Source organism: Camelus ferus, chromosome 5, assembly GCF_009834535.1.
Source record: "Camelus ferus isolate YT-003-E chromosome 5, BCGSAC_Cfer_1.0, whole genome shotgun sequence".
Taxonomy (NCBI): Eukaryota; Metazoa; Chordata; class Mammalia; order Artiodactyla; family Camelidae; genus Camelus; species Camelus ferus.
In genome coordinates this window covers 62864165-62881065 of record NC_045700.1, presented here as the reverse complement: position 1 = coordinate 62881065, position 16901 = coordinate 62864165, and the positions used below count along the sequence as shown (strand labels likewise).

Here is a 16901-nt window from a genome sequence, read left to right as displayed (position 1 = left end):
AGAAAATATCTTTTTATGGTAGATTTTATTTTCTTAGATTATTGATCTAATATCACAACATCTTTTTCAGTTCAAATTCTTTTTGAAGTAATTCTATATGGTATAAAATTAAAAAAAATAGTTTAATGGTAACACTCTAAAACTTTCTAGTTAAAATCTGAGATGATGGTTATCCCCTCCTAAAACCCTCACATTTGGTGGCTATTTAAATATTAAATGTTACCAATATGTAAGTTTTCTAATCACTATCTACTCCAAAAGTTTCATTTCAATAATTGGGTATCAGTCATGTACAATATGTTGAAACTAAACCATTTCCACTAATGTGTGAGAGGATGAGGTATTGGGTATAGACAATTTAGAATGTCAGTTAGGAGCCAATAACAAAACTTGACTAAATATTTATAGCTACTTTATCATTTTGTGCCTTTGTATCATGAGCAACCCGTTCCAAACTAACAGCACTGCAAATATGGCAATTACGGATTAATTAGGTGATAAATTCAAATTCATTTTTCCCTAGAGTGAAGTATTCACTTACTTTTATTGTGAACTATCTCATTTGACTATTGTAAAGCCTTACAATAACCAAAAGCCTTTTGACTGAAATCCAAAGGGTGGGCTATATCTTCTGTTGGTTAGATTAAGATGACATCTAGTTCAAGGCAAAATAATTGTTTGGTTTTCAAAATAAATAGTATAAGCTGTGGTTTAGTTATGCATGGATGTACGTATTTCACTACATGGATTCTGCATTCTTAAAGTAAAGTGTTGGTTTGCTGTGGATTAACTTTTCATGAATTTTTGGGGGTTTCAATTACTTACAGATACTAACTACTATATATAAAATAGACAAACAAGGTCCTATTGTATAGCACAGGGAACTGATTTTCCATACCTTGCAATAGCCTATAATGGAAAAAGAATATGAAAAGATCTGTATGTCTGTACAACTGAATCACTAGGCTGTACACCAGAAACTAATGCAGGATTGTATATCAACTATAATTCAATTAAAAACATAAATAAATAAAAATGAGTAAGTAAATAAATAAAATCGTAATTACATAAAAAGTTTTTTCTTCTGCACGTTTCATCAACATGAGTGATATAAAGTATTCAAAAGAGGAAATCTTCAGAATATAAAGGTCAAAATGACCTGGTGTTGGGGAAGTGGGGGATGGGGTGGTAGTTAAATTGTAAAGAGAATCAAGAGCACTACATGTACAATGAAATTATACGATAGTTACAGCAAAGCCTGTGATGGTCAGCAAAGTCCTGCTTCTGAAAACAGTTTCTTGGGTGACTGAAGAGCTACAATTCTAAATGAAGGTAATAGTTTTTATGATACTAAAACATAGATCATGCTTTTCTTTCTCTTCTCCAAAACTCCCTTCCACAAACACAGAGTTGAGGAGTACAATGAATACGTCATAAAAAAACATGGAGACAACCTCGCTGCCTTTTATTTTATAGACTAGACTTATATTTGTATGGCTTCTGGCTCCCTTCCTTTCTGATCTCAGAACAGATTCTCTTTGTAGTTTCTTTACTGTCACTGTCTCCATCACTGCTTTTTCCCTTCCCTGTCTCCTAATGATTCCGCGATGACTTTGTCAGAGATCCCCTTTCACTTGAATCTGACCTAACAAATCACATTCGATTTAGCGTGAGCTTTGCTCACTGAGCTTTGTGTTTTTGCTGCCACACATTTCTCACAGTTTCCTTGTGCTACCTTTGCCAATGCTGTGATCAAAATGAAAACAAATAAATGTATGTATATGCATGACTGAAACACTATTTGCTACACCAGAAATCGACACATTGTAACTGACTATACGTCAATAATATTTCTAACAAATTTAAAACTGAAACATTAAAGAAAAACAATGGCCATCCAGAAAGGACACTGGATGAAAATCGGATGTCCTGAATTCTGGGGTTGGCTTGCTACTTCCACAGGGTTGTGACCTGGCCAAAACTTACATTCTACCAGTTCTCACTGTTCATAAGGTGCTTCTGTTAGATAAAATGATTTCTAGAGATTCCATTCTCTCTTTCAAGTTACACATACATATTCAATAAATTTTTGATGTAACATTCACTTAATGTAATTAAATTCTATTAGTTCCATTTAATGGCATCAGTTGCTACACACAGACAAGCACATTTTAATCTGAGGTATTTTATGTACAGAAAATATCATTCTTTCATAATAATGTCAACAAGCATGAACACAATTCAATGACACAAGCAGCAAATAACTTGCTATTCATTATCAAATTAAAGAATTGACTGTACTTCATAAAATTACAAGTTGAAATTTTCCTGACAAAACTATTAAATTCTTCTTTTAAATTGTTTTTATACTTAAAATTCTAACGTTAATTTTTTTCCCCTAAATTTCATGGAAGAAATTGGTTTTGGTCATCTTTCAAAGAAGAGACGTATCAGTATTATTATAATCCATAAATTTTTATCTTTCTGATGTAAAATGCAAAAATACAGTGTTATCTGGGATCATGAAAACAGTTGTTAAAATGGGAAAATTCATGAGGCAGAAGAAGAAATGGAATAAAGAACTTCAAAACTACACTTTTACAAAACTGTTGAGAATCTGTTCAGTGAGCAATATAGGAAAATTTGACTCAGGGACAGTACTATAAATGCATCATCATATTAATGAAGGACAACTGCGATGCATGAAATGGTGTGTTAGGATGAAGTGATTTTATGAGTATATGAAATGCCATGCAACAAGGTATATACTAGGTTTTATTGTTGGCAATTTGATTATTGTACTATCAGATGGAATTTAAAATACTTGATTTAAAGTATGTCTTGGGTTATCTTTAGGAAGTGACAGAACACTCTCAAAAATCTTTTCAACTAGAAACTACAAAGGTGATTTCTCTATAGGGCTAAACAGTTGTCAGAGATACAGAAACATGTTTTATTCCTAACACAATCAAATAGACACACAACCTGAATGGAAACAAATCAAAAGTATGCAGTAATTCCTCTTGAAAATTAATAGGAAAACATGAGAAAAAAAGACTGTTGAGGCATATGCTAGGAAATATTACTTGTAACAATGTCCTTCATAAAGAAAATAGAAATATATTTTTTTCAACTTTGTATAAGTTTAAATTATTATCATTTATTAAGAATTACCTATTTTGGTACACTTTTTAAAATGTGTGCACGACAGTTAATACGCATGTTGCCTATCTTGTTAATTTAAATCAAATTATTTTGCCTTAAAACAATTCTTTTATATGTTTCTCCTTTATACAACAAAAGCTCTCCTAAAAATCTTGGTCAGCACACACATTCTGAAACTTTACCATTTTATTGTCAATTTAAAATCTAAGCCAATCAGCACCTCAAAGTTCATGAGATAAAGGCTGCTTTGTAAGATGCCTTACCCATCGTAGAGGTTACACGATTCTATGCAGGTCCTTCCCCTGCTGAAGCGACGGCATGACAGACACTGGTCTGGCCCAGGTCCCCAGCACCCATCGTTTGAACAGAGATGGTTACACACCATTCCTTCTGCAGCTGAAAAACACACCAAAATCAAGGGGAAATAAAACAGAAGCCTATGTCAAAACTTATCATTTTAATAGGAATCTTCCTAAGTAAAGCTATTTCTGAAGGGGTCTGTTTGAAAGAGATCTATGGCAGATAACTTTGCTTGCCTACCCAGTCACATGGCCCACGCCACCCTTGGCTTCTGCCACATTGCAGAGCCCCCGTCCCTGTGTGTGTAACATCACTGCATTTTCATAAGACTGAGCAAACAGCCATTGCCTAGATCAAAACTCTAGGGAGGAAGAGTGACAGACATTAACCTTCCAATTAAGGTAAGGAACAAAACACACTGTTCTAAGGCAGCATCCTTGGCTCCACTAATACACCAAACTTTGTGACTTCAATTTCATATGAGAACTTCATGCAGAAATAGAATGAGTGATATTTGTCATAAAAAAAAAAACAAAAATTAAAAGAGGAAAAGAAAAGGAAGACTATATGAAAGTGAACAAGAGAGGAAAGAAATAGAAATAAAATACAAGTTTGTACAGGCCTCTGGTATACTCTGACTAAGCTTACCTTGATACTGAGTCAAACTGACACACGCAAGAAAAGCATTTTAAAATAATTTTAAACAAAGTGTAGAAGTTATTTATGAGGAAGTATTGAGATTAAATGAGTAACAATGTTCTTTAGTCTTATCTCTATATTTTTTGTTGTTGGGGGGGTGCCAACAAATTTGGTGGCTATGTTTTAAAATTGCCACTGAAATTCACCACCTCTGTCCCCCTTTATACCATATCATATTTATTCAGTATATTATTTATACTGAAAAATGTAATTTTAGTGAAGTGATAGAAATTGAATAAGAAAGGCCAATAAAAACTTCAAATGCTGTTCTGGGTGTCTGAAAAGTGATTTGAGGCATGTGAAACACAATTGCATGTGATTTTCATAAAATATTAAGAATTTCCTAGAAGATTAAAAACATCAAAAGCCTTTTCACCTTCCTGTTAGTTACCAACTCTACTAATTAGGGGATGTAACTTGTTATGACAAGAGCATTTGTGAGATGGGATGGGATAGCATTGAATATGTGATTGTAATTTAAAGAGGGATCCTATCTGTGAAAGCTGTCTCTCTAACAAATGCTTGAGAAAGTGAATTGCCAGCATCTGTGATGCTGATTAGTTTTAAAATAGTGAAACAAAATCTTCCAATTCATGTATTCTTTTTTCTGATATCCCAGAGCTTTAAGGAGGCCCCTGTGTTAAACTGCATAAAATTCTTTCTCATGACAGACTTAGATCTATCAAGATATCTTTTCACAAGCAATTCTCCAATGAAGACACTGAATGATCAATAGGCACATGACAAAATGCCCAGTATCACTAATTATCAGAGAAATGCAAATCAAAACTACAATGAGGTATCACCTCACACCAGTCAGAATGGCCATCATTCAAAAGTCCACAAATGACAAATGCTGGAGAGGCAGTGGAGAAAAGGGGACCCTCCTACACTGCTGGTGGGAATGCAGTTTGGTGCAGCCACTGTGGAAAACAGTATGAAGATTCTTCAAAAGACTAGGAATAGACTTACCATATGACCCAGAAATCCCACTCCTGGGCATATATCCAGAAGGAACCTTAATTCAGAAAGACACTTGCACCTCAATGTTCACAGTAGCACTATTTACAATAGCCAAGACATGGAAACAGCCTAAATGTCCATCAACAGATGACTGGATAAAGAAGCTGCAGTATATTTATACAATGGAATACTATTCAGCCATAAAAATGACAACATAACGCCATTTGCAGCAACATGGATGTCCCTGGAGAATGTCATTCTAAGTGAAGTTAGCCAGAAAGAGAAAGAAAAATACAGTACGATATCACTCATATGTGGAGTCTTAAAAAAAGAAGAAGAAGAAGACACATGAACTTAATTATAAAATAGAAACAAACTCAGAGACATAGAATACAAACTTGTGGTTGCCAGGGGGGAGGGATGTGGTTAGGGACAGACTGGGAGTTTGAGATTTACAGATACTGACAGGTATATATAGAATAGATAAACAAGTTTATACTGTATAGCATAGGGAAATATAGTCAAGATCTTATAGTAGCTCATGGTGAAAAATAATATAAAAATGAGTATGTGTATATTTATGTATGACTGAAAAACTGTGCTGTACACCAGAAACTTACACAACATTGTAAACTGACTAGAACTCAATAAAAAATTTTAAAAAATAAAATAAAATGTATTTTTCCCTGCCTAAAAATAAGAAAAGCTATCTTTTCACTCCACAATTGCTTAATTGAATAATCTCTTCCAATATAGTTTAAGAGAGAAACTGTGTGTGTGCCTAGCAGTTTTATTGAAGTATACATGACATATACTGCTCATATATAAAGTGTACAATCTGATGTTTTGACAGATACATGAAATCATGACATATATATATATATACATGAAACCCAGGCAAAGAATATATTCATTACCTCCAAATATTCCTCATGACCTATGTAATCCCTTCCTCCTGCCCCATTCTCAGACAACCATTGGTCTGCTTTTTCAATATACATTAGCATGCATTTCCTAGAATTTTGTAGGAAATATACAGTATGTATTCTTTTTTTATATAGTTTCTTTAACTCCACATACTTATTTTGAGATTTATCTATGTTGCTGTGTATATCAGTATTCATTCGCTTTAATTACTCATTGCTCTGTATCCTCAGCTCAAGGAGTCTATGGCTAGAGGTGTAATGCCCAATTTCCCCCAGACCCCTTTGCCTTAATAATTCCTATTTATCCTTCCCATCTCAGATTGCTGTCTATCTTTCTGTGGGCTCACCTAATGCTGTCTACACATTAAGTTAGGCCAACTGTAATTTTTAAGAGTAAACATGTGGGCATAGTTGAATGTTTCCACATTTTTCTTAAGTACATTTATTGAGGACTTAGTTAAATAAGCAACCCTGCATTATTATCTACTACTAATATGGTGTCTAATCGTCCTCATAGCCCTGAAAGGTAGATGTTATTATTAACTTACAGAGGAGTAACATGTAAATAATTGCCCAAGGCTGCATGCCTAGTTGTAGAGTAAGGATTTGAATCTATGTTGCTCTGACCACAAAAACTGAACTATTACAACTACATCATATCTTTCAGCCTTTATCGGAAAAGATTCATAGTATCTGTCGAAATACTTTATAATAATCAAACCCATGCCTCTACATATGGTAAGTAAGGCAAACAGCATACGTAGGTAGTCTTGTGCCATGAAAGAGAAGGTCTTTTTTTTGCCTGTGTACTTGTAGACAGGTACTTCATTTCAATATTTGGAGCTAATCCATTTACTTTCACACATGCAGCACAGTAGCAAGATCCATTATTTAAGCTTGCCTCTATTTTAACAAAAGCAAGTTCAGTATTCTCTGTAAAGGTCGAAATACTAAGCACATTATTATCTCTCAAAATTTTAACAGACAGGTACAATTCAGACTGAGATAAAGGAAAAAAACTATTTTACAGCTTCCAGAGAAAACACAGAGGAAGTTAAAGGTTGCCTAATAGCCACAGTGCTAAAGTTTCTTTAGCGAAGTTTATAAGGGCATTTTGAACTGTAAGCCACTGAATGGGCCTCCCTCTCTTTCTCATGGGGGGCTATCATTCTGGGAGGTCAGAGGGCTGTTGAATTCTTGGTGCTGATTGAAAACTTATTTTCTCTTAAAAATTTTAAAGAAGTAGCTTCCTTGGCCTTTTGTTCTATGCTTTGTGGAGACACTTCCCATGGTTTCACGCTGCCAAAAATGACCAACCAGCCTTGAATATCACCATCTAGTCATTTGAAAAGAATTAGAAGAAAGTAATTTATTATGGTTTTCTGCCTATTCCAGCTTTCCTGCAGGAGATACTCGTTCCCTGATCCAAAACTGCTCTGAAATGGAACATCTGAGTAGAGACTAAGGGAGGCAGTAGGCAGTAGAAAAGACAGGTAGGAGTTTGGGCAAAACTAAAAATCTCTTCTCCAACTAACGTCAAACCATTTAACAGAAAATCATAAGCAGTAATCTTTCACCCTTCCACGTATTGTAAAGTTCTATCACCCTTGGGAGAGAGAGGATAAAGCGACAAGAGTGAGGGGTTTTCAAACCTGAAATAAACAATGTGAGTTGGTGAAATAAATAGATCAAAAGTTGATGTACTATCATGGAATGGGCGGTATCAAGGGAATGCTGATGGCTTTGTGAACAACCTAAAGGAAGAAACTGAAAACATGTTTGAGGGCCTTAGACAGAAGTTTGATACACAAACATTCTGAGGCACTGATTATATTTTCTACAAGAATAGGAAGATGTTGAATGCAAACGGAGATTCATGACACTATGCAGTATGATTCTGAATATACTCATTCATTACCAGTTGCTTTCATAATATAACTTTTGGGTTTTTTTTCCCATCTTAAAGATTTCCACTGATAATCATGTTTATCCCATGAAGATGTATATAGAAAAATTGTACATAAATGTATATGTTTCAGAATATGAAACACTCTCTAAATAACCTTAAAATGGCTGAATGCATATAAAAATAGATATTATAACTTTAAATTTTAATATCACTCTTTTATTCCTTTTTAATTCTTCATCTACTTACATAAAATTTGATTTTACACATTTATATTCAGTTACTTTTATTGAACTATCTTTCTTACACCTTACATTATTATATATTAACAGGAAGTCACTTAAACATCAGAATTCTGCATTTTTAATAACTACAAGTTTTTGCTTTATAATTTCTCACCCACTGATTAGAGGCAAGTCAGGTTAAAATGTTATCTGTGATAAAAACTAAAGCCTACAGTAATCTTGCCTTTTATTGCTGAGAGGCACTTCATTCTTTCAGAATTTCCAGATTACAAAATAGAAGGGATGTCATTTCTGAAACTATAACTGCTTATTACCCTTTTGATAAGAACACAGAGAACATTTTGTAGCATTGTTAGTAATTAGACATTGTGCTGTTTCAAATACAATGAGAAAATGTTACTTGATTTTTTTTTACAAAGAACAGTGTATTAATGTATAACTTTGGTAAAATCTTAAAAGTACAATTAAGATTTTCTATGTTCTTACTGCTTAGAATAGTGACTTCACTATATCTAAGTTATGCACTTTATGACCCATGGTGAGCTATGGTTTACTGAAAATTGTGGCAAAGCTCACTAATTTCCCAGTAAATATTGGCTATGAGAGCCAAAGGATGATTCCTCTGACCTGGCAGATCTTTGTTTGGAAATGCACAGTTACCCAAGAGAGTATGGGCTGGGCTAGAAGTGTACAAATCAAAGGCATATTATGTGTGACAGAGAAGGTAAGAAAATCTGTGACTTTAGCAATGCATTCTTAAAACAAGGAAAACCTTAATTTACAAACAAAATTTATTTTTCTACAATGTACAACTTATTAGAAATGATAATGTTGACAATACAATTTTACTGTGATTTATAGAAAGTCAGAATTTCTCATGATACTATAAAAAGTAAAATAAAATGTTTACTATTTTGCAGTTATTGTCACTCTGACCACAGAAAAAACAAAATAATATGTTAAGCAAATATTGTTGTATTTTCCACTGGTGTCAGATACCCTCTGTTCTCTACTCATCAAACCTTTGTCCCAACTAAGTGTCAAGATTCACGTTCAGATTAAATTCTGGACATGCAGTGACTCATTGTAAAATTGAATTGTATTGTCATCCAGAGGGTTCAGTTATTACCAATTAACTATAGTTTTGCAATTTCCTTTTTCTATATTTATATTCAATGAGGTGGATTTTTCTACTCTCAAAATTCAGGAACATCAAAATCACAAATACATATAGAAATTTATATTCCTTTTATATTCTTTGTGCAAAAGAATATATTCTTCATTATCAAATATTTGTCTCCTGAACCATTAATCTAAAGTTCATATTTTGTCAATATATTTATAAAACACTGACTCTATTACTTATCATAAAGTCAACCTTAAAATGTTTTAGTTATAAGAGAAAAAGTAAAAAACATATTTTAGAGGAGTCTCAAGCATAAACTGTTTTATTCATTTAAGATCTCGGGAGGTTGTTTTTAAATTCTTAAATGTCTAGGCTCCTATTAATAATTATTCTTATTTCTTTTATGCCTATCACCAGTTGACACGTTACTTGCAAATTTATAATTCACCACCTTGATGATGTGAAGTTTTCATCTGCCTAAAAGAAAGAAGACCCTCAATATTTCTCCTTGTTTTTTTGTTCCCCCAAAAGGAACTTCTCATTAAGTAAAAATTAAATATTGAATCTCCACACCACATAATGTGGTTATAGGTTTATATACACTATACAATATCTCTTTACTAGGAAAGAGCTTGACTGCACTATAATAGTTACAGTTAACCATGTATAGCACTTATTTTGAGCCAGGTATTCAATGAGCTGAGCATTATTATTACACCTGTTTTACAAATGATAAAACTGAGGTACAGAGATGTTAAGTAGCTTACCAAAGGCCAAGCTCCTAGGAAATAGTTTTGCTGAGATTAAAATCCAGACTACTGACTCTAGAGTGTTCTCTTGATCATTATGCTATATAGGGTATTCTTCAGTAAATCAACAGATTTTCTTATGTACATCCATCACTTTCTCCTTATTTGGAGAGGAATCATGGTGAAATGAAGAGTATGAATTTTGAAATTAGATACACATTGGGTTGAAATTCTGAATGTGATTTTAATAGTTCCAAACTTTGAGAATATTATTCAATATTCTGAATATTTATATATTCATCTGAAAAATTGTGATAATTAAACTTTACAGGGTGGTGGTGATAACTAAACTATACAGATTGAGAAGTAGAATCTGGCACTTTTTTGCTATTTAGCTGAAATATTCCAGATACCTAAAGTCAGTGAGAAGAGATAGATTATTCAGTAAATTATGTTTGATCAATATCCTAATTAATTGAAGATTTTTCAAAAATTATGCTATACCAAAACTTATAGATGGATTAAAAATTTCAGTATAGTTTTAAAGTACTAGAAGAAAAAGACTAAGACCATGCCAAGAATATAAATATAAAAAGAAAAAGAAAAACGTATCCATTTAACTAGATAAAAACATAAAATGTTTGTTTATAAAAAGATAATTTTTTAATTACTTATAGATGGAAAGTTATACATAATATATTTAAGAGAAAAATATGATGTATTTAATGTCATGAGACCTTTCAAATCCAGAAATGAAAATGGTTAAAGCTCATAACTATCTAATTTTCAAGAGAAGAAATATAAATGATTAGTCAACACATAAAAAGAGGCTCAATGTCAACCAAAAAACTTAAATTTAAAAGGCGTCTTTTTCATACTTCAGATCACCAAAGACCATGGATAATATTCAGTGTTGTAAAGAGCAGTGGAATATTCCCTGTCAAACACTGTTTAGGACAAGTGCAAACCAATCCACTATTTTTGAAAGGTGATGTAGCAATATCTAACCAAATTTATTATCTGTAACCTCATTTACACAGAATTTCCACTTATGAGCATTTAGCCCAAGGAAGTAATTGCACAGTGTAAAATGACTTATGAACAAAGATTCACATCATGGAAGCATCGACATGAAAACTAGAAAATAAATTAAATTACCATTAATACGGCACTTACTCAATAAGTATTTTTATACACAGACTTGAAAAAGAATAAGGAAGAGCTCTATATACTGATATGGAAGACCCTCAGAATATATTAAGTAAAAGGCATAGATAGGCTGAACAGTATTTAAATATATATGGTATGAACCAATTTATATATGAAAATGTTTCATTACCTATCTACCAAACATTTTTCTACTGTTTTGATTTCTAACAATGATAAAAATGCTATTATAATTAGAAAAATAAAATTATTTCCATTTTGAAAAGTAATTATTATAAATATAATTTGTCTCATGTTTATGTTGGTTCAAGTGTATATATATGCAAATATCCCTAAATAGAGATGTATGAGTTCAAATGTAACTCAGATTCTGAAGTTTGGTGTAATATTTATCTCTTCACTGTTTATATTCTGGCATTAAAAGTTTATGCTTAAATATTTAAAGAAACTTCAAATACTTTATATACCTACTCTAAAACTCCTTCCAGTTAGCACTGTTTTGTCCCTACCATAACCATACACATAAAACAGGCAGAAAATGTCCTAGCTTTTCATGTCCTGGAGTTTCTCTCAACCTCAATCTCTTCAAACCATAAAGTCTGCTTTGAAATTTGTGACTTAAAAGAATAAGATTGCTCAAGCCATGGTCACACTTTATAGATGAGGTGAAGTTTTTCTTCTCTTGTCATTACTATTTTAAAGCATACTGAACTCCAAAAATCACTGTTAAAAATCAAGGCTGTCTTTTCTTTTAAGTTGCCAATCCAACACACAGATTTAGATCAGAGTATTTTATGGTGACTGTGTGTGTGAGCATTTATGTGTGTGTATGCAGGGATGTGCACGTGTGTTGTATGTGTACATGCATATACATTGCACTATATATCTGTGTATGCATATGTCTTATAATGTGTGTGTGCTTGTCTATGTCTGGTTGTAGATTATTAGGAGATAATATCTAAAAATGCAGTATTTATGATGCATTTTAAATGAAGCAAATATTTAAGTCTTCACATTTGCAGATAATGCTATGGATGATAAAATGGCTTTAATCAAAAATGTGCAACCACTGCAGGCTGAATTTAACATCAGTAACATTACCTCTGAGGTCAAGTTTATAAGGTAGTTACATTTCTGAAAACGCAGGATCCAGAATACGATGAGACTGAAACCCAAATTATGATAAATAGATTTCATGCAAAAATTGTTTATTCTAAGATATTAAAAATAAAATATATATATGCTTAATTTTATACTATGGTACCACAAAATTGCTTTCTTCTAACTGCTTCATTTCTTCCTGAAACTGTAAAGTCAACTAAGTGCATAGAACAATAAAATATGTTCACAGTGTGAAAAATGGCTAAACTCTGTCCAAGAGAAACAACACTGAAAGTTGAACATGTTAGATTTTTAGTGTATTATTATTATTATTATTATTATTATCATTATTATCTTTCTTTCAGTTGTTTGAAATGTTTAGAAGTCTTAAAGAGGTATGAAATAATTACATAAATTTTTCCTAGCTTGCTTTTTTACATTTAATCTCTTTCTGCATTTTCTTATTTGCTTTTTATTCAGGCTCACAAAAGACAAAAGAAGGGATTTGTAAAATGATTAAATGAGTCAAAGAAGAATAGTTTTCTCTGATTCTTCTATTTTTTTCTTTAGTTTTTTTTTTATAATTAAATTTTATCTTTATAAGGTAGTAGTACTATCATTTGTTTTCATTTTGTTTTGCTTTTTTTTTTTTTGAAGAAAGTGGAAGAAAAGGAGAGTATAACCCTGACTTAGGAGAGTATTTATAAGTTCGTGTTGAAAAATGTTCTATTTTACTTCCATGAATAATCTACTCAGTCTAGGGCATGTCCAAACACACATACAGTAATGTGGGATAAGAAGCTTAAGTATTAGAGAAAAAGAAAAACAAGCCTTCTGTCAGGAATCAGAAATGTATAAAATGAAGGAAATAATCCAGACTAAATGAAAGGATAAATCTCACTCAGTGTGAACATGCATATTTTGGTATATAATAAGATTTTATATTTCTTGATACTGTGTAGAATGTGTAAGAACTCAAATTCATTCAAAATAACACTCCCATGTTGCAATAGATGTCTTTTCTCTGGAATATACTTTGAAGGATCCAAAACAGCTATCATGTGAGTTCCTCACAAATTGTAAGTCGTAATTTATAAAAATTACTAACCTGAGCTGCCTTAAACACTTTTTGGTACAAAATGAGATATAAATACATTAATTCATTGACTACTTAACTTAGTAAACTTAAATCATATTGGCCTCTTTAAGAGTTTACATTTAAAAAAAAATGTTCTGTACTATTCATTCATATACACAAACAATGAACTTAATCATTACTTGTGCATATCCTTGTGATGGTTCCAATGGTGACATCAAAGAAGCAAGAAGACTTCCTGAAAGCAGAATGTTTCTAAGGAATGTGACTTTAAAAAGGACTGACTCAACATGACCACAACAAGAGCACGCATTTGTAAACAGATCATTTGAATTCTAAGTCTTTTTATTTGATATTTATCATAAGCAAGTCACTACTATATGCACAGTCGAGGCACTTGTAGGATGTAAAAGAAAGCCATACTCAAGAGAAAAACAGGAAAGAATTAAGTATTAATCACTGGAATACCAAAGAATAAGAAAGGAATGACATAGGTATGTACTCATGGAAACATTACTTGCTTCCTGTGTAACAAAGAAGTGATGGTGTGGACCAACAAGGAGCCAAATAATGAAAAAAGAGATAGTGCCATGCCCACAAAAAATGTGTTTATGAAATTAACTTTCTTCTTGAATAGCAAACTTCTGGAACAGCATGTTTTACACATTTCAGAAGAACACGTCTTTTTTTTCACCACCCCTAAATGGCAAATACTTTGTTATTCTGATATCAAATTCACTGAAACAAAAAGTAAACAGAAAATTTAAATAGAGTGGGTTTCCACAAACTGAATGGATCCAAGGAATTGCCTGGGATGCTCTTTAAACATTTAGATTCCCAGGTTCCACTTACACCTCTTGAGTCTAAATCTCCACAGGAGGGTTCTTAGGATTAGGCAAGATTTGAGAACACTCAATATATTATAAGAACATGCAAGATATTATAAAAAGTCACCTATTCTGATTACTTTATACCAACCTTTCTTTAAGGGTTGAGAAAAAGAGGGCAACAATTCTGACCTGCTGTTATTTTTAATTGTTTGGTCCAATGCAGAATCGGAGAAAAATGTTCAAGTTTCTGGGTTTTAATGTCTGGGGAATGTACTTACTGCAGTTTTCAGCCTTCCTGTTGTCCCGGATCACTATTCTTTGGTTGATGGTGCTGAAGAGTGTCGTCCAGTTAATGGTATGATAATAACACAGGTTGCTGTTGTCGGTGATGTAGATGTTTCCTGCACTGATTTCCTTCAGGGACTGGAATTGTAGAGAAGTGATGCCCTGCTGCTTGAGGATAAGCAAGGAAAGGCCACTGAAGAGAGGGGAGGAGGAAAAAAGAAATGGGACAATAATAATTATCTCTTGGTCCATGACATGCATTCTTGAAGTAAAGTAAGGATGTCATATCTTACTCCAGGAAGAATGTTAATAGAGCATTAAAAAGATTGAATCGATAAATCTGTGCTCAGAATATTGTTTCCTTTACATGCTATGTAAAACATGACAGTTTTAAAAGTAATGATTTGACCCCCAAAAAAGTTCACCCTTTAGAAGCATGAATATCAATGACATCTCCATTTCTTGTCTACATATGTGCCACTGACGCTGCTCACTGCCTGACCTCCTCCTACCCTCCAAATCTTAAGTTCCTCAAGGATGAAATCCTATATTAAGAATAATAATTAAATAAATGTTTATGGAGTGAATTATCATCTATCTAAAGTAAGATATTAATTCTACTCTATTTAATGGATGAAGGTAAATATCACAGAATGACTATCGATGTTTAGCTTTAATTTATACCTGAGAAATCAAAGTGTTAATTGTGAATAATTGAAATATGTATAAGTAAGGATAGGAGATACCAAAAATTAAGCTAAAACTATAAAAAATACTCAGAAGGCTTGGACAACTAAGAAAGCATCTCTAAAAGTTAAATAACAACCACACTGTGGAAGCAAGTTATTATTTCAAGGAAGCTGTTTTTATTTCAGCACAGTCTACATTTTGTAATTAGATTATTTTTCCATTCTCCAAAGAACAAGTGTGCTCCCCACATTTCAATCAACATTATTTTATATTTTGGAGATCAAAGCTGCCCCCTCTTGCTTTATTTATAAATGTAAATATGTTCTGCTTTTAATACTCAGAATTTTTCATGTGTTTTATATATATATAAACACATATAACTATAATATGCATTAATATAAAATGCCTGTGTGTGTGTGCACACATGTGCGAGTGTGTATGTGTACACAACTGGGATATAATTCAGTCTTTCAAATCGTTGCTCTCATCACAACCACCTTGAGTTGTGGATTGCAGTGTGAGCTTAGCGATGCATGTAGGGTGGTGGACCAGTTCCTGAATTATCAGCGCTGTGACGCTTGGTTCAAATGACAGCGCTGGAGACAGAACAAGAACCTACTGGTTAAAAAGCATTTGGATCCCACACACCAACGCCATTATCAGGTCATTCAACTCTATCTTTTAATTATGATAACATATGATCAAAAAGAAGGTTCAATTTTATGATTCACATCATGTACTCCATACCTGCAAAACACTAATAATAAGTGATAGGCAGTTAAAAAAAATAAAACTGAATACTTTAAAGCACAACCAGAGATATTTGTCATTGAGTTTTCCTTTGGAATTTAAAGTGAAAACCCAGTACTTCTCGGATCTTTAAATCAGTGAGTCTGATGGCTCTGACATATGTACACAAGACGCAGAGAGACCTGGAACTTTGAACATATACACCTACCTATATAGCACTCTTCCACCAATGGTCACTAGGTTAGAAAAAACACTGAAGTCAGTCATGTTTGGGGGCCATGACTGTATGTTCAAGAAACCTACAAAAGATAAGGGCAGTAAAAAATTCAGAATGTCATTGTCTTAGTAACATTTAGTAATTATTAGTAATTCTTTTTAAAATACAATGAAAATGGGGGGTAAGAAAGAGGCAGCAAATATTTCCATTTCTGAACTATTCAACCTCATATTTCTTCTACGAAGGTTGAGTGTCTTGCCCAAAGTTTCTTCAATACTCAATAGATAATGAATGTCAAAATAAAGAGCACCAAATATCTATATTTAGTCTAACTAGATAAAAAGAAAAACATATAGCTTCAATTTCTTTTTTGAAATCTTTTGCCACCTTACCTGTACACTTAAATTAACTGACTGTCTTGGATTCCAAGACATCCATGTATATACCTAACCCTCCTCATTTGATTTTACAGTCTTTGATAGCCATCCCATGTCTGATTCATGTCTATGGGCCCCATATCATCCACTATTTCAGTCCTGAACATACTAGGTTCTTTATAAATATGTGCTAAGTGAATTCTACATATTACCCATTCTCAATAGTATTTGTGAAAAGTAAATAGAAAAAGATGGTCTCAAAGATCCACTGACATTTGCAAAAACAGTAACATCAACATTTCAAGGATA

General features: G+C 32.7%; 1 protein-coding gene across 6 annotated transcripts in view; it reads right to left on the bottom strand.

Moving 5' to 3' along the window:
* Positions 1–16901, bottom strand: part of ERBB4 (erb-b2 receptor tyrosine kinase 4) — a 982069-nt gene that overhangs the window by 244379 nt on the left and 720789 nt on the right. For all 6 annotated transcript variants that reach the window (XM_032479938.1, XM_032479940.1, XM_032479941.1 and 3 more), the window contains exons 11-13: positions 16207–16297; positions 14552–14751; positions 3429–3561 (exon numbers count right to left, since the gene is read on the bottom strand). In XM_032479938.1, the coding sequence (XP_032335829.1) occupies positions 3429–3561; positions 14552–14751; positions 16207–16297 (424 nt within the window). The remainder of the gene's footprint in view (positions 1–3428; positions 3562–14551; positions 14752–16206; positions 16298–16901) is intronic.